The following is a 27,235-nucleotide window of genomic DNA, read 5'->3' as shown; positions in this document are numbered from 1 at the left end:
ATTATTATTATTATTATTATTATTATTATTATTATTATTATTATTATTATTCATTAAGGCTGCTTTGAAGGACACAGCCCACCCTGATCAGTCAAGGCAGAACATGATCTAAATCCAAGCCATTGGGAGAGCAATAAATGATATAACAAAACACCGTGGGTATTTGTGGGCTGATATAAATAATGAGGGGCTTTCTGTCCATTTAAAACATATTTAGATAAAAAGTTTTACTTCTTTTAATCAAAATGAAGTATGGTGCTCAATCCTCATTCAGTATTCTGATAATGTTTGGAGGAGCCAGCATTTTTGAGGCTGTTATCTGAGTTAACCAAGAGCCCCAGTTGCTTGGCTTCACCAAAGGAAAGAACTATTTATTTATTAAATTTATATGCCACACATCTTATTCTGAAAAGCAGCTCTTTTCAATTCTCTAAAAGAGCTGTTGCAAGATTATCAAGTACAGTATCTGTGACTCTGCATGTGGAATATTTTGTGCAGAGCCTGATAGCTATATAGATTTTCCAATTTGACATTTTTCATTTCTTCTCAGAAAGAAATGCATGGGACTGCAACAATACAGCTTCAAATGTATGCATTGCTTTCTGATTCATCTTCCTGGCCTCTGTTTATTTTCTTCAATTCATTCTCTCTTATAGCTTATTTAATAATCCCTCATTCAACCAATTCATTACTTGCTTTTAAAAATACAAAGATGCCACATGCACAATATAATCTTAATTAATTTAAAAATAGAACTGAACTTCTATTGTGCAACCTCAATTGAAAATATTTATAACATGAAGAGTTTCGAGCCTCCCAAGTGTATTGAACCACACTTCCCTGTAAGTTCATTATTTATGGCTAATGACAATGAAACAGCAGAAATTGTTGTTCAGCAATATTTAGAAAGTTATTTATCTGAACTATTCCCCATTACAAAATGACATTAGCTACTTTTCATGAAAGAAAACGACCTCACAAGAGACACTGAACTTTTCTCTGTCTCCTGCTTTTTCATTGGAGGTTTCTATTCCATATGCTTTTGTCTGTGATACGTTTTAGGTGCAGTATGAAAGGATAAATATGCAAATGGAATTCAACAGTGCCATATCATATGGCTATGGCAATGTACTGCACATTATCATTCTGCTCTAAAAAGATGCCCAATTCAGTCTCAGACTCCAACATAAAGGATCAGATGGGTTCAATATCCTTCACAAGTCTTTGGTATTAAGCAATACTATACATTTGCAGTTTTTCTTTCTCTCTTTTTCTTGTATTAGCCTCAGGCTAAATGTATTTATTTACTAGATTTTCATCCTGCTTTTATTATTTTTATAAATAACTCAAGGTGGCAAATGTATCTAATATTTCTTCCTCCTCCTATTTTTCCCACAACAACAATACTCCTGTGAGGTGGGTTGGGCTGAGGGAGAGTGGCTGGCCTAAAGGCACCCAACCAGCTTTCATGCCTACGGCAGGACTACAACTCACCATTTCCTGGTTCCTAAGCAAGCACCTTCACCACTACACCAAACTGACTGAATTGTCTAATCAGAAGCAAGAGGGTCACAAAGCGTAATACAAAACAGCTCAGTGCTGTTAGCAAAGTGTACCTAACTGTGAGATCCCCTTTCGGAAACTGCCTGAAACTCGGTAGCAAGTACTTCCGTCTCCTCCACATACCCGGCATCGATCCATCACCTGGGAAGAGTAAAGGCTGCCATCACACCCTATTGGCTAGGAGAAAAAGGAAAGGCCAGTTTGAAATTCTTACCTATAGATCCATGCTTAAAAGCCCACTTTGACTCTTCAGCTTTTGGATGAAGCTCTTTGGTTTTTCCCCTCAACTGATGTGTATAGCTATATTTCTTATACATATACATATACATATACATATACATATACATATACATATACATATACATACATACATACATACATACATACATACATACATACATACATATATATATATATATATATATATATATATATATATATATATATATGGATCTTTGGTCATTCGGGTTTTTTCCCGCATAGAATTGAAGGTGTAGGAGCAACGTTTCGACGGAATCCCATCCGTCATCCTCAGGCTGGTGGCTTCAGCTTCCTTCTTCTGGGAGAAGCATGTGGTAGTGGCTGTTTGTTCCTCTTTTTTAAACTGCCAGAGGGGGTGTGTTCTGTGGGTGGAGGTGTGCTCTGATTGGGTGGGGGATTAAGTGTGTTCTGATTGGGTGGGAGTGTGTTTTGAATGGTGGGTATGTTCTGATTGGGTGGGGGTGTGTTTTGAATATATATATATATATATATATATATATATATATATATATATATATATATATATATATATATATATAGGTAAAGGTAAAGGTTCCCCCGCACATGCGTGCTAGTCGTTTCCGACTCTAGGGGCCGGTGCTCATCTCCGTTTCAAAGCCGAAGAGCCAGCGCTTGTCCGAGGACGTCTCCGTGGTCATGTGGCCGGCATGACTACACGCCAAAGGCGCACGGAACGCTGTTACCTTCCCACCGGAGTGGTCCCTATTTTTCTACTTGCATTTTTACGTGCTTTCGAACTGCTAGGTTGGCAGAAGCTGGGACGAGTAACAGGCGCTCACTCTGTTACGCGGCACTCGGGATTTGACCCGCCAAACTGCCGACCTTCTGATCGACAAGCTCAGCGTCTTAACCCACTGAGCCACCGCATCCCTTATATATATATATATATATATATATATATATATATATATATATATATATATATATATATATATATATACACAAATATATGAATTGTCCGGTGTGACTACTGCCTGTTCGATAGCCTTCAAGATAGGCTGAAAACAGGAAATAAAGATTTGCCCCATGTTTGGGGCCTAGCAAGGTAATCTAAATAGTTAACATTTGAAACATATCTTCCCTTGCAGAAAAAAAAAAAGCTAACAGAGCGAGAGAGACCTTGTGGCTTAGAGGCAAATAACACTGCCTCATATGCAATCAGCCCTGGTTCGAATCTCAGATGGGTATAGCTGGCTGATGATGACTAACAAGTCAGAAATGCATCTCAGTTTCCCTTTAATTCTTTGTTAGTAATTTACACAAATATATGAATTGTCCGGTGTGACTACTGCCTGTTCGATAGCCTTCAAGATAGGCTGAAAACAGGAAATAAAGATTTGCCCCATGTTTGGGGCCTAGCAAGGTAATCTAAATAGTTAACATTTGAAACATATCTTCCCTTGCAGAAAAAAAAAAGCTAACAGAGCGAGAGAGACCTTGTGGCTTAGAGGCAAATAACACTGCCTCATATGCAATCAGCCCTGGTTCGAATCTCAGATGGGTATAGCTGGCTGATGACGACTAACAAGTCAGAAATGCATCTCAGTTTCCCTTTAATTCTTTGTTAGTAATTTACACAAATATATGAATTGTCCGGTGTGACTACTGCCTGTTCGATAGCCTTCAAGATAGGCTGAAAACAGGAAATAAAGATTTGCCCCATGTTTGGGGCCTAGCAAGGTAATCTAAATAGTTAACATTTGAAACATATCTTCCCTTGCAGAAAAAAAAAAAAAAAAAAGCTAACAGAGCGAGAGAGACCTTGTGGCTTAGAGGCAAATAACACTGCCTCATATGCAATCAGCCCTGGTTCGAATCTCAGATGGGTATAGCTGGCTGATGACGACTAACAAGTCAGAAATGCATCTCAGTTTCCCTTTAATTCTTTGTTAGTAATTTACACAAATATATGAATTGTCCGGTGTGACTACTGCCTGTTCGATAGCCTTCAAGATAGGCTGAAAACAGGAAATAAAGATTTGCCCCATGTTTGGGGCCTAGCAAGGTAATCTAAATAGTTAACATTTGAAACATATCTTCCCTTGCAGAAAAAAAAAAAGCTAACAGAGCGAGAGAGACCTTGTGGCTTAGAGGCAAATAACACTGCCTCATATGCAATCAGCCCTGGTTCGAATCTCAGATGGGTATAGCTGGCTGATGACGACTAACAAGTCAGAAATGCATCTCAGTTTCCCTTTAATTCTTTGTTAGTAATTTACACAAATATATGAATTGTCCGGTGTGACTACTGCCTGTTCGATAGCCTTCAAGATAGGCTGAAAACAGGAAATAAAGATTTGCCCCATGTTTGGGGCCTAGCAAGGTAATCTAAATAGTTAACATTTGAAACATATCTTCCCTTGCAGAAAAAAAAAAAAGAGCTAACAGAGCGAGAGAGACCTTGTGGCTTAGAGGCAAATAACACTGCCTCATATGCAATCAGCCCTGGTTCGAATCTCAGATGGGTATAGCTGGCTGATGACGACTAACAAGTCAGAAATGCATCTCAGTTTCCCTTTAATTCTTTGTTAGTAATTTACACAAATATATGAATTGTCCGGTGTGACTACTGCCTGTTCGATAGCCTTCAAGATAGGCTGAAAACAGGAAATAAAGATTTGCCCCATGTTTGGGGCCTAGCAAGGTAATCTAAATAGTTAACATTTGAAACATATCTTCCCTTGCAGAAAAAAAAAAAGCTAACAGAGCGAGAGAGACCTTGTGGCTTAGAGGCAAATAACACTGCCTCATATGCAATCAGCCCTGGTTCGAATCTCAGATGGGTATAGCTGGCTGATGACGACTAACAAGTCAGAAATGCATCTCAGTTTCCCTTTAATTCTTTGTTAGTAATTTACACAAATATATGAATTGTCCGGTGTGACTACTGCCTGTTCGATAGCCTTCAAGATAGGCTGAAAACAGGAAATAAAGATTTGCCCCATGTTTGGGGCCTAGCAAGGTAATCTAAATAGTTAACATTTGAAACATATCTTCCCTTGCAGAAAAAAAAAAAAAAAGCTAACAGAGCGAGAGAGACCTTGTGGCTTAGAGGCAAATAACACTGCCTCATATGCAATCAGCCCTGGTTCGAATCTCAGATGGGTATAGCTGGCTGATGACGACTAACAAGTCAGAAATGCATCTCAGTTTCCCTTTAATTCTTTGTTAGTAATTTACACAAATATATGAATTGTCCAGTGTGACTACTGCCTGTTCGATAGCCTTCAAGATAGGCTGAAAACAGGAAATAAAGATTTGCCCCATGTTTGGGGCCTAGCAAGGTAATCTAAATAGTTAACATTTGAAACATATCTTCCCTTGCAGAAAAAAAAAAGCTAACAGAGCGAGAGAGACCTTGTGGCTTAGAGGCAAATAACACTGCCTCATATGCAATCAGCCCTGGTTCGAATCTCAGATGGGTATAGCTGGCTGATGACGACTAACAAGTCAGAAATGCATCTCAGTTTCCCTTTAATTCTTTGTTAGTAATTTACACAAATATATGAATTGTCCGGTGTGACTACTGCCTGTTCGATAGCCTTCAAGATAGGCTGAAAACAGGAAATAAAGATTTGCCCCATGTTTGGGGCCTAGCAAGGTAATCTAAATAGTTAACATTTGAAACATATCTTCCCTTGCAGAAAAAAAAAAAAAGCTAACAGAGCGAGAGAGACCTTGTGGCTTAGAGGCAAATAACACTGCCTCATATGCAATCAGCCCTGGTTCGAATCTCAGATGGGTATAGCTGGCTGATGACGACTAACAAGTCAGAAATGCATCTCAGTTTCCCTTTAATTCTTTGTTAGTAATTTACACAAATATATGAATTGTCCGGTGTGACTACTGCCTGTTCGATAGCCTTCAAGATAGGCTGAAAACAGGAAATAAAGATTTGCCCCATGTTTGGGGCCTAGCAAGGTAATCTAAATAGTTAACATTTGAAACATATCTTCCCTTGCAGAAAAAAAAAAAAAAAAAGCTAACAGAGCGAGAGAGACCTTGTGGCTTAGAGGCAAATAACACTGCCTCATATGCAATCAGCCCTGGTTCGAATCTCAGATGGGTATAGCTGGCTGATGACGACTAACAAGTCAGAAATGCATCTCAGTTTCCCTTTAATTCTTTGTTAGTAATTTACACAAATATATGAATTGTCCGGTGTGACTACTGCCTGTTCGATAGCCTTCAAGATAGGCTGAAAACAGGAAATAAAGATTTGCCCCATGTTTGGGGCCTAGCAAGGTAATCTAAATAGTTAACATTTGAAACATATCTTCCCTTGCAGAAAAAAAAAAAAAGAGCTAACAGAGCGAGAGAGACCTTGTGGCTTAGAGGCAAATAACACTGCCTCATATGCAATCAGCCCTGGTTCGAATCTCAGATGGGTATAGCTGGCTGATGACGACTAACAAGTCAGAAATGCATCTCAGTTTCCCTTTAATTCTTTGTTAGTAATTTACACAAATATATGAATTGTCCGGTGTGACTACTGCCTGTTCGATAGCCTTCAAGATAGGCTGAAAACAGGAAATAAAGATTTGCCCCATGTTTGGGGCCTAGCAAGGTAATCTAAATAGTTAACATTTGAAACATATCTTCCCTTGCAGAAAAAAAAAAAAAAGCTAACAGAGCGAGAGAGACCTTGTGGCTTAGAGGCAAATAACACTGCCTCATATGCAATCAGCCCTGGTTCGAATCTCAGATGGGTATAGCTGGCTGATGACGACTAACAAGTCAGAAATGCATCTCAGTTTCCCTTTAATTCTTTGTTAGTAATTTACACAAATATATGAATTGTCCAGTGTGACTACTGCCTGTTCGATAGCCTTCAAGATAGGCTGAAAACAGGAAATAAAGATTTGCCCCATGTTTGGGGCCTAGCAAGGTAATCTAAATAGTTAACATTTGAAACATATCTTCCCTTGCAGAAAAAAAAAAGCTAACAGAGCGAGAGACCTTGTGGCTTAGAGGCAAATAACACTGCCTCATATGCAATCAGCCCTGGTTCGAATCTCAGATGGGTATAGCTGGCTGATGACGACTAACAAGTCAGAAATGCATTTCAGTTTCCCTTTAATTCTTTGTTAGTAATTTACACAAATATATGAATTGTCCGGTGTGACTACTGCCTGTTCGATAGCCTTCAAGATAGGCTGAAAACAGGAAATAAAGATTTGCCCCATGTTTGGGGCCTAGCAAGGTAATCTAAATAGTTAACATTTGAAACATATCTTCCCTTGCAGAAAAAAAAAAAAAGAGCTAACAGAGCGAGAGAGACCTTGTGGCTTAGAGGCAAATAACACTGCCTCATATGCAATCAGCCCTGGTTCGAATCTCAGATGGGTATAGCTGGCTGATGACGACTAACAAGTCAGAAATGCATCTCAGTTTCCCTTTAATTCTTTGTTAGTAATTTACACAAATATATGAATTGTCCGGTGTGACTACTGCCTGTTCGATAGCCTTCAAGATAGGCTGAAAACAGGAAATAAAGATTTGCCCCATGTTTGGGGCCTAGCAAGGTAATCTAAATAGTTAACATTTGAAACATATCTTCCCTTGCAGAAAAAAAAAAAAAGAGCTAACAGAGCGAGAGAGACCTTGTGGCTTAGAGGCAAATAACACTGCCTCATATGCAATCAGCCCTGGTTCGAATCTCAGATGGGTATAGCTGGCTGATGACGACTAACAAGTCAGAAATGCATCTCAGTTTCCCTTTAATTCTTTGTTAGTAATTTACACAAATATATGAATTGTCCAGTGTGACTACTGCCTGTTCGATAGCCTTCAAGATAGGCTGAAAACAGGAAATAAAGATTTGCCCCATGTTTGGGGCCTAGCAAGGTAATCTAAATAGTTAACATTTGAAACATATCTTCCCTTGCAGAAAAAAAAAAGCTAACAGAGCGAGAGAGACCTTGTGGCTTAGAGGCAAATAACACTGCCTCATATGCAATCAGCCCTGGTTCGAATCTCAGATGGGTATAGCTGGCTGATGACGACTAACAAGTCAGAAATGCATCTCAGTTTCCCTTTAATTCTTTGTTAGTAATTTACACAAATATATGAATTGTCCGGTGTGACTACTGCCTGTTCGATAGCCTTCAAGATAGGCTGAAAACAGGAAATAAAGATTTGCCCCATGTTTGGGGCCTAGCAAGGTAATCTAAATAGTTAACATTTGAAACATATCTTCCCTTGCAGAAAAAAAAAAAAAGCTAACAGAGCGAGAGAGACCTTGTGGCTTAGAGGCAAATAACACTGCCTCATATGCAATCAGCCCTGGTTCGAATCTCAGATGGGTATAGCTGGCTGATGACGACTAACAAGTCAGAAATGCATCTCAGTTTCCCTTTAATTCTTTGTTAGTAATTTACACAAATATATGAATTGTCCGGTGTGACTACTGCCTGTTCGATAGCCTTCAAGATAGGCTGAAAACAGGAAATAAAGATTTGCCCCATGTTTGGGGCCTAGCAAGGTAATCTAAATAGTTAACATTTGAAACATATCTTCCCTTGCAGAAAAAAAAAAAAAAGCTAACAGAGCGAGAGAGACCTTGTGGCTTAGAGGCAAATAACACTGCCTCATATGCAATCAGCCCTGGTTCGAATCTCAGATGGGTATAGCTGGCTGATGACGACTAACAAGTCAGAAATGCATCTCAGTTTCCCTTTAATTCTTTGTTAGTAATTTACACATATATGTATATATATATATATTCATTCTTTAAAGCTTGGTTCTTTTCTCTGCTCCATTTCCCTTCCTCAAAATTTAGATTCTCACCATTACATTTTGGAATGTGGTTTTAGCACAGCATAATGCTCCATGGCTCTTCTTCTCTCACTTCACGAAACAGACCTTGACAATTTCATCTTCCTTCATTTAGAGATTTTTAAAGTGGCACAAAAGGGAGCTATAAAATTATGCACAGACTGAGAAACATTCTTTCTAATCAGAATAGAATTCAGTGATTTGTTAAAGTAGATGAAAGCATCATCAGACAAAGAAAAGTATTGATGTGGTATATATTAGACACATTAATGCAAAAATAGATGCCTTAAAAGTGAAATGGAAGTTACATCTCAACACCAGCTTACATGCCATCCTGGGCTTGTGCCATGAGTTGTCTCTCCCCACTCCTGTATTACCTTTCTTGATTTCCCTAAGGCCTCTAGCTTGAAACAGATGTTAAAATAGGAGGCTTTTGGTCTGTTCTAGCAGACTATTCTTGTGTACCCTTATTGTTTCCCAATAGATCTGGCCAATAGATTTGGCCAGCTGAGCTCATATATCTCAAAGATAAGAGTTGTCCTACCACAGTAGGAGTCTGGGAAAATATTCCTTTGGATCACCTATAAATCTAAAAAGCAGCTCCTTTGACCAAAGTTGTACCTCACACTTCCCACTGATACAGACTCCTTGGTAAGCCCTATCCTTGCACGATGTGCCATCCTGGGCTTGTGCCATGAGTTGTCTCTCCCCACTCCTGGAAGTACACTGGAGATCACAGGGCCTGTTAGAGATGCTGGTGTAATCATCTACAGAAAAGCACAGGAGAAAAGGAAACAGGGTGTGTGTGAAAATTTGGGTCAAGAGACTTATATACAAGAAGACGTTAAAAATCAATTAAATAAAGAATGGGAATTTGGACCCTCCTAGCCATCATCACCATTGTCTATTCTTATTGTGACTGCTATGAGTTGTTATTCAGCAATATGTCCATGGAGATTTTCAATCATCTAGATTGTGGTTCTCCCAAAGATGCTTTTCAAAAGGCAACTGGACTTTGTTTTTTTTTCTTGAAAAATGTTTCACTTCTCATCCAAGAAGCTTCTTTGGTTCTGGCTGAATGATGGGGAATGGAAAGATTTATATTCTTAGCTGTGATCGGGTCATTAATTCTCTGAAGGTCATTGAAACCACTTGGGGGTTTATCTGTACTCTCAGGGTCACCTGAATTAGAGTGCAAATGGATGTGGTACCTTCTTGGTCCTCTGAAAGGATTGTGCTGCAGATAGGAGATAGGTGGAGTTGTATCCCTCCCCCTCTGTTGAGAGAGGGCTGTTCAATTTTAATATAGATGGCATCTTTGGAGAAACAAAACAACCACTTCAGAAATGCATGGCAAACACAGAAGAACAAAACCATCAGGACAAGATTCAGCAGTCCATCTACATTTGAAAAACAAAAGGCCACTCTTTTGAAGACAGCAAAGTCCATATTCTGGACAGAGAGGAACACTGGCTTGAAAAGAGTCAAAGAAGAACAGCCCTGTCTCAACAGAGGGGGAGGGATATGACACCGCCTATCTCCAGTCTACAATAAAGTCTTTCCAAGCAGTACCAAGAAGGTTCCACACCCATTTGCACTCTGATTTGGTTGACTCTGAGAGTACAGATAAACCCCCAAGTGGCCGCAACTCTCAGACCTTTAGACTGCTAACGACCAGATGACTGCTAAAATATAACTCCTTCCATTCCTCACCATTCAGCCAGAACTGAAGAAGCTTCTTGGATAAAAAACAAAATGTTTTTCAAGGAAAAAAACAAAGTCCATTTGCCTTTTGAAAAGTAAAAAGGTAAAGGTAAAGAGCCTTGGTGGAGCAGTGGGCTAATGCCTCCTTACGTAACACCAGCTGCCTGCAATTATTGCAGGTTCGCATCCCACCAGGCTCAAGGTTGACTCAGCCTTCCATCCTTCCGAGGTAGGTAAAATGAGGACCCAGATTGTTGGGGGCAATAAGCTGACCTTGTAATAATGCCGCTGGGGGGGGCAAAAGCCCTAATAAGCAGGCATATACATAGAATGAAGGCTATTGCTAAGCACATTTGATTTGTGCTAAGATTCCGCCCTGAGTCTTCGGAGAAGGGCGGGATATAAATGGGATTAAAATGGGATTAAATAAAGGTTCCCCCGCACATGCGTGCTAGTCGTTTCCAACTCTAGGGGCCGGTGCTCATCTCCATTTCAAAGCTGAAGAGCCAGCGCTTGTCCAAGGACGTCTTCCGTGGTCATGTGGCCGGCATGACTAGATGCCAAAGGCGCACGGAACGCTGTTACCTTCCCACCGTAGTGGTCCCTATTTTTCTACTTGCATTTTTTATGTGCTTTCGAACTGCTAGGTTGGCAGAAGCTGGGACGAGTAACGCGCTCACTCTGTTACGCGGCACTCGGGATTCGACCCGCCAAACTGCCGACCTTCTGATCAACAAGCTCAGCATCCTAACCCACTGAGCCACCGCGTCCCTTTTTGAAAAGTACCATTGGGTTATTCAATAACCTAGCCTAGCAAATTACAAATTTTTCCAATTCAGAATTAAATAATTCTAAAGAAATCATGGCTATTTAAAAAAAACTTACCTGAGATCTCTTGCTAGTAGAAGCATATACATTGTACTTATCTTCTGATGTAAACTAGAACCTGACTAAAACGGACGTAAGCAATTTGCAAATTGCTGCCTTAAACAGTGGAAAAAGCCATGGAATACTATTCCTTCACGCGTGAGGTCACTTTAGATTAGATTTTCTTTAGATTAGATCTCTTTTTACTCTTTGGAGTATATAAGAGTGAGCCTCGCAGCAAACAACTCCTATTTCCACATTTAACAATCTTCCTAAAAACCTAAAATATGTTTTGAAATTAGATTGTCAAAGTTTGCCAGTAAAATGGCCAAAGATCAACTATTTTAACATTTAATTTTCCCTGTAAACCGCCCTGAGTCCTACAGGAATAGGGCGGTATATAAATTTAAATAAATAAATAAATAAATAAATAAATAAATAAATAATAAAAAAAATTCTGACCAGAGGAAGGACTTAAAGCTGAAATGGTAAGTTTCCCTTTGAAATGTAACTTGCTCCTATTTTCACTCTTAATGGGGAATCAGGTCATAGAAAACCCATGCTGCTGAAAATTGGCCATCTTGCTACTGAATTTCAATACAAAATGATTGGGGGCTGGGGGGAGATGACCAGAGTGTTGCCCCTTCCTATTTGAAGGAAACCTGGTGTTCTTAAAGTCTACGGCAGGGATTCCCAACCAGGGGCGCTCGCACCCCCTGGGGGTGTAAGACGATATTCCAGGGGGTGCGAAAACTTGTGTTTTCAAAATTATAGTATATACACATAATTCTTTGCCGTTATTTCAAACTTTTGTAAGGGGTGCGAGAATATATCAGAAGCGTTCTAGGGGTGCAGGGTATAGAAAAGGTTGGGAACCACTGGTCTATGGTTTCATTATGGCTCTCAATTCCATGGCCCTACTTCATCTATAGCAGCAATTTTCAGGCTTCTTCTGAGCTGGCTAAAATAAAGTTAAATAGGCACACAAGAATTCAGCCATTCTGGCAAGCAGTTGTTACTGCAGAAAACCTAAGAAGCCCTTTTGAAAGAATCATTCCAGTGACTGCTGTGTATTAAATGCAAGCTCTATTTATAATAATCAGTGTTCACGTTTCTTAGGTCTCTTTCTCTTGCCTGCTCTTTGTAAAGAGCTAGAATAAATTCTCCTTTGAGTGGGAGCTATTGCTTCCATCTCTTTTTTTGCTTGTTTTCATAATGGCCAGAACCAGCATCTAGTCATTTACTTTTGACCACATGAAAATGAACTTTAACCACAGTTACTTGATAACATATCTTCCTGGCTCGAGAATTCTCAATCAAATACAGTTCTGTCTTCCCCAATCCAAATATCTCCTTGATTTGTGACTTCTTGGAATCCCTTAACCACATGGTCATAATTGAGAATTTTAGTAGTTGAAATTCAGATATCTGAATATCTTGAGGAAAGCTAGTATCCCAAATTAAAATAATTGAGATAGAAATATAATGTTGCCAGATATAACTGCTGTTGCAAATTAAACCTTTTCCTCTTTGTAGGAAACAGGAATAGGAAATAAGTAGCTTTTCTCGTACATCATTTACCTTTTTTCTCTATATCCATGTTATCTGCACATTAAATATGCTTGCTGCATCTCAGTATGATTTAGTCAATAAAAGCTCACACTACAATGTATCTTGCTATTTAAAATGGCAATGTTTTCTTGTTTTCTGGGAATAAACATTTGCTGTCTTCAACCTTCACAAAGTCTTGCAAACCCTCTTATCTCCTTGTCTTTTGATCTATAGTTTCTGCTTAGTAATTTAGCAAAGGCAAACCTGGGTAGAGTGGCATCCAATGATAATAGTGTTTCCCAAAGGCCTTGGCATTGAAACTGGCACACTGATGTTGCTTGAAACTGGCTGTGTTGGCAGGGCAAAGCTGGGGAGAAAAGAAACATAAATCTGGTGCTTGTTCCATTGCCTTTCTATATCAGGTTGACATGGAATCATTTCCAAATATAACATGAAGCAGTGTTTCCCAGCCTTAGCATTTTAGGATGCATGGACTACAACTCCCAGAATTTCTCAGCCAGCTGGAAAAAGTTGATAAACAATGGAGTGAAAATCTGAATGGTATTATTTCATTGTCTGAAGATTTTGAAGTTTTCAGAGAAATGTAAAGGTTTAGGACAAAAAGAGGTCAGAGGCCATCCATATCATTAACAACCAAAGACATTGTTTGAAAGTAAATAGCATGTATGAGTCTCTTCATTAGTCCCTTATTTCCCTTCTTTCCACTTATTATATCAAGTGGGATTTTAATTTCCACCAGAAATAAAGAAGTCAGAAGCAGCTTTTGCAGCAGCCATGCCAATATCAAAAAGGCATGGCTGTTCTAATGAGTCACAAAGAGGTGTTTTCTATCTGCAACGTGTGTTTTAATGTACCTCTCTTCAAGATTCTTAATGGGAGACATGCAATCCTGTTACTTATTAGCATTTAAAAGCTGGGCACGGGATGGACATACCTTTTCAAATTTTATTCATTAAAGAGAATTTACAATACCTGAAAAGGAATGATTTCTCTAAAAGAGATGTGCTGTGTAATGGGAAAGTATGTGGCTGCAGATTAAAGCTAGTTTTGTGAACACTCCACTGGAACATTCATAAAGATGGTCTGGCTGCAACATCTCCTATCTTTTGCTTTTCAGAAGGACCTTGAGTAATTGGACTTTGGTCATATGGATCTGCACAATAGAGTACATTCTTCCTCCCAAGATTTAGATAATACCTTTCATAGCAACTATGCCCCTTCATGGATTACTGCCTTGTCGTGGCGAAGGGGCTTGCGTAATTCAATGAAGCTATGGGCTATGCCGTGCAGGGCCACCCAAGACGGACAGGTCATAGCAGAGAGTTCTGACAAAACGTGATCCACTGGAGAAGGAAATGGCAACCCACTCCAGTATCTTTGCCATGAAAACCCTATGGACAGTACCAAAAGGCAAAACGATATGACGCTGGAAGATGAGCCCCTCAGGTCGGAAGGCGTCCAACATGCTACTGGGGAAGAGCAGAGGGCTAGTACTAGTAGCGCCAGAAAGAATGAAGCGACTGGGCCAAAGCCGAAAGGACGCTCAGCTGTGGATATGTCTGGTGGTGAAAGGAAAGTCCGATGCTGTAAAGATTTTTTCTCCATAGGAACCTGGAATGTAAGATCCATGAATCAAGGAAAGCTGGACGTGGTCAAACAAGAGATGACAAGACTAAACATTGACATCTTAGGTATCAGCGAACTAAAATGGACAGGAATGGGTGAATTTAATTCAGATGACCATCAGGTATACTACTGTGGGCAAGAATCCCTCAGAAGAAATGGAGTAGCCTTCATAGTCAATAAAAAAATAGGAAAAGCAATACTGGGATACAATCCTCAAAATGACAGAATGATCTCAGTTCGAATCCAAGGCAAACCATTCAATATCACAGTAGTCCAAGTCTATGCCCCAACCACCAGTGCTGAAGAGGATGAAATTGACGGGTTCTATGAAGCCCTACAGCACCTTATAGAACTAACACCCAGAAATGATGTCCTTATCATCATGGGGGATTGGAATGCTAAAGTAGGAAGCCAAAAGATAACTGGAATAACAGGCAAGTTTGGCCTTGGAGTACAAAATGAAGCAGGGCACAGGCTGATAGAATTTTGTCAACAGAATACGATGGTCATAGCAAACACTCTTTTCCAACAACCCAAGAGACGGCTTTACACATGGACATCACCAGACGGTCAACACAGAAATCAGATTGACTATATGCTCTGCAGCCAAAGATGGAGAAGCTCTATACAGTCAGTAAAAACAAGACCAGGAGCTGACTGTGGCTCAGACCATGAGCTTCTTGTTGCAAAGTTTAGGCTTAAATTAAAGAAAGTAGGGAAAAGCGCTAGGCCAGTCAGGTATGAATTAAATCATATTCCTGTTGAATATACAGTAGAGGTGACAAATAGATTTAAGGAATTAGATCTGATAGACAGAGTGCCTGAAGAACTATGGACAGAGGTTCGCAACATTGTACAACAGGTAGCAACCAAAACCATCCCAAAGAAAAAGAAATGCAAGAAAGCAAAATGGCTGTCTGGGGAAGCTTTGCAAATAGCTGAGGAAAGGAGGGAAGCGAAAGGCAAGGGAGAAAAAGAAAGATATGCCCAATTGAATGCAGAATTCCAAAGAATAGCTAGAAGAGATAAGAATGCCTTCTTAAATGAACAATGCAAAGAAATAGAAGAAAACAATAGAATAGGGAGGACCAGAGATCTTTTCAAGAAAATTGGAGAGATGAAAGGAACGTTTCATGCAAAAATGGGCATGATAAAGGACCAAAATGGCAGGGACCTAACAGAGGCAGAAGAGATTAAGAAGAGGTGGCAAAATTACACAGAAGAATTATACAAGAATGAGCTTAACGTCCCTGATAATCACAATGAGGTGGTCACTGACCTCGAGCCAGACATCCTAGAATGTGAAGTGAAATGGGCCTTAGAAAAGCTGAGCAACAACAAAGCTAGTGGAGGTGACAGTATTCCAGCTGAGCTATTCAAAATCTTAAAAGACGATGCAGTAAAAGTGCTACACTCAATTTGCCAGCAAATTTGGAAAACTCAACAGTGGCCACAGGATTGGAAAAGATCAGTTTACATTCCAATTCCAAAGAAAGGCAGTGCCAAAGAATGTTCAAACTATCGCACCATTGCACTCATTTCTCATGCTAGTAAAGTTATGCTTAAAATTCTACAAGCTAGACTCCAGCAGTATGTGGATCGAGAACTACCAGAAGTACAGGCAGGATTTCGAAGAGGCAGAGGAACTAGAGATCAAATTGCTAACATACGCTGGATCATGGAGAAAGCTAGAGAGTTCCAGAAAAACATCTACTTCTGCTTCATTGACTATGCTAAAGCCTTTGATTGTGTGGATCATAACAAACTGTGGCAAGTCCTTAAAGAGATGGGCATACCAGACCATCTTATTTGTCTCTTGAGAAATCTATATGCGGGCCAAGAGGCAACAGTGAGAACTGGACACGGAACCACTGATTGGTTCAAAATTGGGAAAGGAGTCCGGCAAGGCTGTATACTGTCGCCTTGCCTATTTAACTTATATGCAGAGCACATCATGAGAAAGGCAGGGCTAGATGAATCAAAAGTTGGAATTAAGATTGCCGGAAGAAACATCAACAACCTAAGATATGCAGATGATACCACTCTAATGGCAGAAAGTGAAGAAGAACTAAAGAGCCTGGTGTTGCGGGTGAAGAAGGAGAGTGCAAAACTTGGGTTGAAACTAAACATTAAGAAAACCAAGATCATGGCATCTGGCCCTCTCAATTCCTGGCAAATAGATGGGGAAGAAATGGAGGTAGTGACAGATTTTATTTTACTTGGCTCCAAGATCACTGCAGATGGGGACTGTAGCCAAGAAATTAAAAGACGCTTGCTCCTTGGGAGGAAAGCCATGGCAAATCTAGACAGCACACTAAAAAGCAGAGACATCACCCTGTCAACAAAAATCCGTATAGTCAAGGCTATGGTCTTCCCAGTTGCAATGTATGGCAGTGAAAGCTGGACCATAAGAAAGGCTGAGCGCCAAAGAATTGAAGCCTTTGAACTATGGTGCTGGAGAAGACTCCTGCGAGTTCCTTGGACTGCAAGGCGATCAAACCGGTCAGTCCTAGAGGAGATCAACCCTGACTGCTCTTTAGAAGGCCAGATCCTGAAGCTAAAACTCAAATACTTTGGCCACCTAATGAGAAGGAAGGACTCACTGGAGAAGAGCCTAATGCTGGGAAAGATTGAGGGCAATAGAAGAAGGGGACGACAGAGAATGAGGTGGCTGGATGGAGTCACTGAAGCAGTAGGCGTGAGCTTAGATGGACTCCAGAAGATGGTAGAGGACAGGAAGGCCTGGAGGAACATTGTCCATAGGGTCGCGATGGGTCGGACACGACTTCGCAACTAACAACAACAAAGCAACTATGTTTCAGTTAGGTATTATACTACTATACTACTACTACTATACTACAGTGGGTTAAGATAGGACAGGATTTTCTGTGATACAGAACAAGAGTTTGAAATAAAGATGCATTGTATATTTACAATCCTTAAGGAGTGAAGAAAATTGACAAGGAAAAGGGTTGAATTATGTTAAACTCATTCTCTTTCCCAAGCTAAGGTTCTTCTGATAAAGATATTTTCATTGGGACAGCAAGCTTATACTAACTCCAACTGCTGACCAGTAGCATCATCACCAGGAGATTCTGTCATTTCCTTCAGCGGCATCTGTAATTTGTTTTTCTACCTAGTATCTCTATTTCAATTGGTTTTTGAAGTATAACAAATTTGTAGAGAGGCAAATTTAACAGGTATAGTAGGAGTAAAAATAAACCTTCCAAGCAAATTCTCTATGCTAAGTCACTTACTTATTATTCAAATAAGGACAAAAGCATGAGATGGGAAAAAAAATGCTGAATTACTGAACATTTAAGAAAGTCTATATGCCCTTACAATGATCAATAAATATGAAAAATGAGACAAATTATATACAACCATTGGTTTTGAAGGAATTGTGTTTTCTGTTCTTTTATTTTGAAATGCTAGCAAGTACTGCAGATTTAGTAACAATAAAGTATAAATAGTGCCAGAAATAAGCTCTTCCCACATGCCCCATACTTCATGGTTCAAAATTTTATTAGTTTATCAAAGCAAAAATATATTTTAAAAAAGAAAATAAAGGTAAAATAGGAGAGGAAAAGCAGAAGTGAAAAAAGTATAGGGTAGAGGGGGAAAAGAAAAAAAACCATGGACTTCTGACTCCTTTTGGTACAGTAGAATAAGGTAATAGCATGAAACTTCAACTTTTTACTTTTATATAATAATACATAATAGCCATTTATATAATACCAAACCTATCTAATCAGTCAAAATCTAAGTTTCATTTTTTTCCATTTTAAGTACAAAGTCCAAAAGCAGTTTCCAAGTAGAACCAAAATTAATTGTGTTTTTTTCTTTAATCAAAGCAGTCAATTTAGCCATCTTTGCTAACTCCATCAAATTTTGCAGCCATTTTCCATTGTGGGACTCACAGTGTCCTTCCATTTTTGTGCATAAAGTAATAACATGTATAACATCACCATTTGTCCCCATACTTGTTTAACTGCTGGTTGGGCTCTGCAGCACACAAAGAATCAAAATCAATCTTGAAAATCAAATATAGTATCTATAAAAGATTAGCTTACCTGCTGTTGGCATAACTGATAGTGCTTCGACTGACCCAGGCACATGCTACTATTTGTCCCCTGAGATACATGTAGCCTGCAATAAAAAGAGAATCCTTCTTCAAAAGAATTGAAAATGTTGACTTCAGAGAGGTTCTGGTTTAGAGTATGAAACACACACACATATATATATACCGTATATATGGTAGCAGTGTGCTATTCCCTTCATTCAGGATGGGTTTTCAGTTTCCCAGTCTAGTATATAGTGTGGCCTTCTATCCAAATTCAGTTCTACCTGGTATGGTTGTGCAAAGTTTCATATTTTAACGGGAAAGTAGAATTTAAAGTTTGAAGAATCCAACACCATCTACTCTTTAAAGATCCACCAAAGGACAATATCAAATTCTACATATCAGAACAAGCTGGAATGCTATCAAAGAAGCTCACTTCCCTGCCTAACTTTGATCCTAAAGTGAGGAAGCTGCTCGCTAAGCCTGAAGACCTTCAACCAGTTAGAAAGACAGATGGCTCCTTCTTTTAGTGCAGACATGTCAAACTCATGATGTCATGTGACATCGTGCAACGTATCGGGATGGTTTTGCCATTGCCGGCAATGGGGTGGGCGCAGCTTCTGTATGACGCATCCAGCCCGTGGGCCAGCAGTTTGACACCCCTGTTTTAGTGGGACTGGAGCACAGAGTTTTGCCCTTAATTTAGCTAATATAGATAGTCCTTGACTTAACAACCGCAATTGGCACGAAAATTTCCATTGTTAAGCGGTTGAGTCACACCTGATTTTATGACCCATTTTTCCACAACATAAGACATTGTTTTTAAAGTGGAGAGACAAATTATAGGTTGTAGATAATCCTGCTAGTTGGTTCTTAAAAGGAGAACCTAGTTTGCCTTGCCAAAAGTAAAGCTTATTTCTAAGTACATTGTGAATCAGGGTTATTTCCAAACAGGAAGAACCTCAGCATAGCCATACCTCAATTATTCAGCCATGCCACATAAAAGGACACACGTAAACTCACACAATTTTGATAGAAGGAAAGAGGAGTGCCTCAGAAGTATGTTTATGTAGAAGAAGGAGAAGAAATGTGGATAATCACAGTCGAGAGAAGTCTCCAATGCAAGTTCTCATTAGCATTCAGGGATCTGGAGCAACAGGTTAGAAGAGGTGCCTTCCTGGAGTTTATTCAACTCTTGAGTGCAGGTTGAAGTTCACCATGGTTAGCTAGATGGAAATTTGAGCAACCGGGCTAAGAATGGGAGTATAGGAGTCCTCAGAAAGAAATCTATCATCACCTTTATGCAAATTGTACCTTCCCTGCACTTTAATCAGGGAGTCAGCTCAGGGTGTTACTTGCTGAACCTCAAGAAAATAAAGAGAAAACAGTGAGGATTATGAAGAGGAAGTGAGAGAAATAGAGCCACATGGAGAAAAAGTGATTTCATGAATTGCTCTGCCAGATCTCAATGTTCTTTTTTTTTAATGCCAAATGTATTGTGATGATAAAATTGGTTTATCCAACTAAAGATCCCACATTTCTCTCAAGTGGCCTTGGTCAACTACTTACCGCTGCCATAAGCAGTGCCTCTCTCTTGACATTACACCTCCTCCACAGGTGCGTGAACATGTAGACCAGGAGCTCCATTCTCCCCACCATTTGGTGACCTCTTCATTCCAGGTACCAGCTTCTTCTGCTGCCTCACTACTGTCCTGACACAAACAGGGAAAGGTTACCTTAAGAACTCCAGAATGTTTCCCATTATCTCCATTTTTTCTAATCTCACAAGCTATTCCTAGATCCATATTTGCTGTGTGACAATTTTATTTTTATTTTTATTTTAATTCCATTTATATCCCGCCCTTCTCCGAAGACTCAGGGCGGCTTACAAGCTTAGCAGTTTTGGTTCTTCTGATATAGACTGTTGGATATATGTAAATTATCTGCAGTCTGAAATTATGAAACATATAACATATAACAATTTGTACCTTCCTGTATATATTTGTTCCTTTCTATATATTTGTTCATTATTGGATGCCTCCATGTCCTGAGTATGCTTCCCAGGCCCGGTACTTGGGACTGATAAGTTATTATTTGGGCTCTCTTCTCCTTCCTCCATAGGATTTTCTTTAAAACTTTTATCCCAAACTCTTTTTTACATTGGATTTTTTTCATTTTTTAAATATCTTAACTCATATCTTTCTACCACTGAGGAACTTCCAATCCACTGGGCTAATTTGTGCTGTTAGGTTGAGCCATCCATCCTATGGGGCTTTGAATGAGATTTCCTCTACTCCCCCAAAATTCCTAGTAGCACAAGCCATATTGTGTCCCCTTGCCCATCACTTTGCCTTGTTGGGAAGATTGCCAAAGGTGGCAACAGATAATCTTATGAGTACAAGTAGTCCTGATGTAACGCTACCAACATCGGATGTTCTTGCTTTGACAACAGATGAAAATGCAGCCATTTTCTCTATACTTTTAGTATTAGTTGGTGCTGGGAGGGGGAATTGGAATGAGAGTTCAGTTAGTCACAATAATAATAATTCTGCCATAGGAATCCAAGGACAAACTGGGTCCAGAGCTGAGGACTCTGGTGAGTGGAAGTACCTGTCCACAGTCTGTAGTCAAGCAGTAGAGAAGTTAGTGGAGAGATTTGAGGAGCTAGAGATGAGAAGTGGGAAACAACCATCCTATTCTCCATACGCAATCGATCATGATGATCGGCGGGGCAGTCACCAACTTGCGCAGGGCAAGCGGCTTCCCTGTCCATGAAGCCATATACATTAGCCTCCAGCCCCGCAGAGAATGACAGCCCCAGCGGCTGCTCCAAACATGGCAGGCCGGAGTGCTGTCGCCCCTCCAGAAGCCCAGAGTGCCGCTGGTGAGGCAAGAGCCCAAGCCACCACTAGAACAGCTGAAGCCCAGACCGATGTGCCTACTGGCCACCCAGCCCGAAGCTCTACAGCAATGAGAGATGCCACAGCAGGGAAGCCAACAGCTTCTGGCAGTGCAGCAACAGCAGCTGGGGGCCTTGCCACAACTGTGAATGATACAGCCTCCAGGGGGTCAGCAACCGTTGGGAGCGCAGCAGCAGCAGTGGGGCTGGCTGCTGCCTCTAAATGTGCAGTAGCCACAGGGGGGCCTACAACAACTGGGGATGCCACAACTGCTCGTAGGTCAGCAGCAACGGGGGTGGCAACAGCCCCTGAACATGCAGCAACCACTGGGAGGCCTGCAGCAACTGGGAGGGCCACTTCAGCAGCCATTGAGACCACTGGGGGTCCCACAGCAGTTGGGGATGCCACAGCCGCTGGGGGGGCAGCAGCCACCAGCAATGCAATAACAGCAGTGGGGGTGGCCGCAGTCCCTGAACATATTCCAACCACTGAGGGGCCTTCAGCAACTGGGGATGCTGCAGCCACCATGGGGAGGTCAGCAACCATTGAGGGTGCAACATTCACAGTTGGGAGGCCAACAACCACTGAGAATGCAGGCTCAGTGGGGACTGCAGAAACCACTGATGGTGCCACCCCTTTGAGCAACTTTTGATGGAGACCCAGAGAAGCTGATCTTCCTCAACCAAGTGCGTTCTCACATGAACCGCTGTGCCTATTACTACCCGAACCCAGCCGCTATGATCGACATGGTTGTGGCCAACTTGGAAGGGGAAACATCCAAACGGCTGAAAAATTTATACAACGAGCAAGCACCTGAGTTGGGGGACCTCCACCTCTTCCTCCTAGGACTCAGAGTAAGGTTTGAGGACCCATTCATACCCCACAAAGCAGAGAAGCAAATTCATAAAATAAGACAGGCTGGCAGGCCCGCACTAGAATATGTGTGAGAGTTTCTCAAGATAGCCGGCCGAATAGAGAGGTGGCCCGAGCAATCCCTAGTCCATTTCAAGGAGGAACTGGATGATCACCACTCCCAGGCTTGTGTCTATTGAGCGGTCCCTAATCAATTGCAAGAATGGTACCAGGCAGCAGTAAGGCTGAACGTCCAACTTGCCCGCTATAAGAAGCAACACCGCAAGAAGCCGGGCCAAGGCCAGAGCAACCCAGATGGCAGCCACCACCACCCCAAAAGCCTCCAACCACTGTAGCCGTGGAAAACCCCAAGCCACCTGTAGGCCCATCAATCAAATGCTTCAGATGTAGACAACAGGGACATCGAGCAGTGAGTTACCCAGTCCTTTACCCTCAACGGCAGAATAGACCAGGACCACCGGCAAGAAAGAAACCAGCCCAGCAGCCGATGAAAGAGAAATCCAACTGGAACCCTTTGCCCAAGTCACGTTGCCCACGCATGAGAATGCTGAGGCCCAAACCGTACGTGCTGTCGCTCTGCCCTCCTATGACAGTGATGACAAAGAAGAGAATGACCCAATGGTCAGTCGACCCGTTCCACTTTTTTCTCTGCCTGCCAAGCTCATAATCCCTAAGACGGAGGCACAGGTAGATCTGAAAGTACTAGTAAACTCAGGATGCTCCGGGTGCATTATTAGTTTGCCAATTGCCCTGAAAATAGGTATATGAACAATGCTGCTCTCCAAACCAGTGAGGTTTGAGCAAGCCGATGGCTCCCTAATGGGAGGAACTTTAGTCACACAATTAACTGAATCCATACACTTAGAAATAGGTGAACACTGGGAGTTCATTCATTTCATGGTGGCTCCGAAAATGACTGAGGCCGTGAGCCTGGTTAGACAAATGGAAGCCATTTATCTGGTGGGAGAAGGGAATGAGAACTGTGAGATTACCTATAGGACCCAAGCCCCCCCTTAACTCGACTGATATTACCGGAGAGTTTAGCCCTTCTAACGAGCTAGCGAAGGTAGCTGCTCTGCTTCAACTAGGAGAGCCACTCATCCCCAGCGAGTACCGGGACCTAGCAGAGGGGTTTAGTGAGACAGAATGCGACACCCTGCCTCCCCACCAGCCTAATGATTGCTCCATTGAACTGTTATTGGGATATAAACTCCCACGCCGAGGATGTATGCCATGACCCCACTGGAGATGGAGGAAATGGAGCAGTATGTGAACAAGAATCTAGCAAGAGGATTTATTGAACAGGCCAAATCTCAGGTGGGAGCTCCGGTATTATTTAAAGAAAAAGAAGACAGGTCACTTTGTTTCTGCATGGACTATAAAGGGTTAAACGCTGTGAGCGTGGAGAACAAATACCCCCCTCCCCCTCCTGAAGGACTTACTATCCCACCAGGCAAAAGGGAGTGTCTTGACTAAATTGGACCTAAGAGAGGCATATTACTGAGTGAGGATAAAAGAGGGAGTTGAGTGGAAGACTGCTTTTAACTGTCCCATGGGGAGTTACCTATTTAAAGTCATGCCGTTTGGACTACAGGGGGCTCTGGCTGTCTTCATGCAGCTTATCAGTCAGGTAGTACATGACCATTTATACAAAGGGGTTTTGGTGTATCTTGATGATATTGTGATATACAGCACGAATACGACTGACCACGTAAAACTAGTGAGAGAAGTACTAAAGAAACTGCTGAATGCCAGACTTTATATTAAACTATCAAAGTGTGAGTTTCACCAAACCTGACTAGATTATCTTGGCTATAGAATTTCTAGTGAGGGCATTGAAATGGACCCAGCTAAAGTGAAAGCCGTAGTCAAATCGCAACCCCCAAAGACTCGCAAACAGCTTCAGAGCTTTCTAGGTTTCTCCAACTTTTACCACCAGTTCATCCCCTCCATTGCTGAAATTGCTTTACCCCTTATTCACTGGGCTCTATTAAACTGGCGACACTACCTAGAAGGGAGCAAGGTGCCTTTCGAAGTATTGACTGATCACAAAAACCTAGAAGCTCTGAAAATTCCCTGCAAATTATCCCCGAAACAAGTACAATGGGTCCAATACTTTAACCGATTTAACTTCACCCTAAAGTACATTGGGGGGGGGATTTTTTAGCTGACTGCCTATCCAGACTGCCCCAATACAAGATCCAGCGTGAAGAGGTTAATGAAGCAATTATAGCTACTCCACAAACTGCTTCTCAACTAACGCCACGCAGAGTCCCACCTTCGAGAGCCCCAAACCCCAACAACTCTGGGGCAAAGAAAATAAAACAAGAGCTCCTCACCGACCAAGGGTTCAAAGACAGTCAAACCTCCCTAACATGCAGGGATGGGTTGGCTTACAAAGGGGGCAAATTGTACTTGCCTGAAACCCTCCGCCTTAATGTGCTCCGGCATGGCCATCATGTAAAACAGGCTGGGCACTTTGGATATCTAAAAACACTACACCTAATTTGCCAACAATTTTGGTGACTGAGATTGAAACAGGATATAGAGAACTATGTCAGGAGTTGTGCTGTATGTGCCACCATGAAAAGAATTCCAGGGAAACCCCCTGGACTATTACAACCGGTGGCAGACCCTTCCCAACCATGGGAAGAAATTGCTTTGGATTTTATAGTAGACCTATCTGAAAGCAAGGGAAATACAGTTATCTGGACTGTGATAGATCTGTTTTCAAAGCTGGCTCACTTCATTGCCTGCAAAGGGCTCCTGTCCACCCAGCGACTAACCAAGTTGTTTCTAAAACACATCTACAGACTGCATGGTGCACCGAAACGTATAATCTCAGACCAGGGGGTGCAGTTTACAGCCAGGTTTTGGAGGGATTCTCTTAAGCTAATTGGACTGTCATTGGCTTTTCACCCATCTACCAAGGGGGCGGCTGAATCTGCGAGCTCAATGGTCGAACAGTATCTGAGATGCTATGTGGATTATCAGCAGACAAACTGGACTGATCTCCTCCCTTTTGCAGAGGTGGCTTACAATAACTCTGTTCATAGCAGCACCGGTTTCACACCTTTTAAAATGGCCACAGGAAAAGAGTTCAGCCCAATACCTGAATATCCTCAGGGACCCTCCACTTCCCAAACTCTTGATCAGTGGGTGAGGGGGTGGGAAGAAGTCTGGAGAACCATGAAAATTGCTTTGAAAAAGGCTTCGGAGACATATAAAAAGCAAGCAGATAAAAAGAGATCTCCTCAAATGTCATTCCAAGTTGGGGAAAAGGTTTATTTGTCCACAAAATATTTACGGCTTAAGTTACCTAGTAAGTTGTTAGACCCGAAATACTTGGGACCCTTCCCCATTGTAAGGATCATTAACCTGGTCACGTTAGAATTAAAGCTTCCCAGACTCTTAGGGAAAGTCCACCCTTTGTTCCATTGTAGCCTGCTGAAACCTTTTCGGGATTCCACCTTAAGACCTCCCCCTAGAAAGGCACCTGGACCTCTCATAGTAGCAAGACAGACTCACTATGAAGTGAGGCGTATTCTTGATTCTAGACTTTTTAAAGGGAAGCTACAGTACTTAGTGCAATGGAAAGGGGATCCGTTGTCTGAAGCCACCTGGGTAAAATCTAGCGATGTAAAAGCTGACAGACTCATTGATAAATTCTATAAGAAACACCCTAACAAACCAAAAGGCAACCCCTTAACGTATGATTTTGTTTGCATTACAGGATTTGTCCTTTTTGTAAGAGGGGCCGTATGTCAACGCTGCTAACATTGGATGTTCTTGCTTTGACAACAGATGAAAATGCAGCCATTTTCTCTATGCTTTTAGAATTAGTTGGTGCTGGGAGAGGGGATTGGAATGAGAGTTCAGTTAGTCATAATAATGATAACTCTGCCGTAGGAATCCAAGGACAAACTGGGTCCTGAGCTGATAACGTTTTGGCAGGCTAGAGAGCTGGGGAGAAAGCCCGCGCTTCAAGCTAATTGGGGAATGTGATTTATGACTGTTTATTGGGGGTGGGAATTGTACTTTGTTACTTTTTATCCAGGGGAGAGGAATTTAGTTTTTGGGTTGAACTATGTGGTGCAGATACTTTGTTTCCTGAATAAAAGATTCTTTAAGGAAAATAATACCTCGAAGTTCTTTCGATGGGTTTCATGACACCTGGGTAAACAAAAGATGTGCAGCGACTATTCAAAGCTACAATAGCACTGAATGAGTGGTAATTATTATCAATCCTTGAAGTTTTGATCATTGTGGTGCATTGCAGTAATATGATTGTGATCCGGGTACTCAGAAACCAGCCCGAATTTCTGAACATCACTGTGTTGCATGGTCATGTGATCGCAATTTGCAACCTTCCCTCCTGGCTTTCCACTATCAAAGTCAATGGGGAAGCCAGTAAGAAGTGGAAGGCTCTGATTGTGAGGTCCTCATTTAATGACCCACAGTGATTCACTTACTAACTGGAGACTGATGGAACTGCTGCCACTGAGCAGTGCAGTTATATGACATCATGCTTAATGACATCATTTAGTGACAGAAATTCTGGTCCCAATTATAGTCTTTTAGCTAGGACAACCTGAATTTGTTTTGTATCACCTGCAGCCATAATATCATTTTCCTGCATTACTCTGGATGGTTAGATATCTATATGTGAATAATACAGAGAAAACAGAATTGATTGAGATGCTATAGAGAAATAAGGTAGGCTTCATATTAGCCTCTGCAATCGGTTCCTGACAGAATTATCTATCCACATAGGGTACACAGATAAGCTATGAATTCCAGCACGTGAAAAAGACTGTCTGCTGCATATCTGTATGAGTCACTGTCCTGGATCTTCCAGAGAGTGACAGTGAGTATGGGAAGGAGTGTAAAATGGAGAGGAGCTGTTGCATCTCCTGGAATGTTAGTAGCTGCTACAGAACTGCAAAGAAGTGGCATATTTTATTTTATTTATTTTAATTCCATTTATATCCCGCCCTTCTCCGAAGAC

General features: G+C 41.3%; 1 protein-coding gene across 1 annotated transcript in view; it reads right to left on the bottom strand.

The window, feature by feature from the left end:
- The window catches only part of LOC310638018 (ADAMTS-like protein 2), a gene marked incomplete at both ends in the record, with an annotated part of 61,000 nt that overhangs the window by 29,537 nt on the left and 4,228 nt on the right, over window positions 1–27,235 (bottom strand). The window contains 5 exons of the mRNA XM_083358702.1: window positions 1,617–1,740; window positions 9,244–9,389; window positions 13,009–13,111; window positions 18,465–18,540; window positions 20,024–20,166. Of these exons, the coding sequence (XP_083214828.1) occupies window positions 1,617–1,740; window positions 9,244–9,389; window positions 13,009–13,111; window positions 18,465–18,540; window positions 20,024–20,166 (592 nt within the window). The remainder of the gene's footprint in view (window positions 1–1,616; window positions 1,741–9,243; window positions 9,390–13,008; window positions 13,112–18,464; window positions 18,541–20,023; window positions 20,167–27,235) is intronic.

Source organism: Vipera ursinii, assembly GCF_947247035.1.
Source record: "Vipera ursinii genome assembly, chromosome: 3".
In the NCBI taxonomy this organism is placed as follows: Eukaryota; Metazoa; Chordata; class Lepidosauria; order Squamata; family Viperidae; genus Vipera; species Vipera ursinii.
The sequence above is the reverse complement of the archived record's forward strand: the minus strand, read 5'-3'. Positions and strand labels throughout refer to the sequence as shown.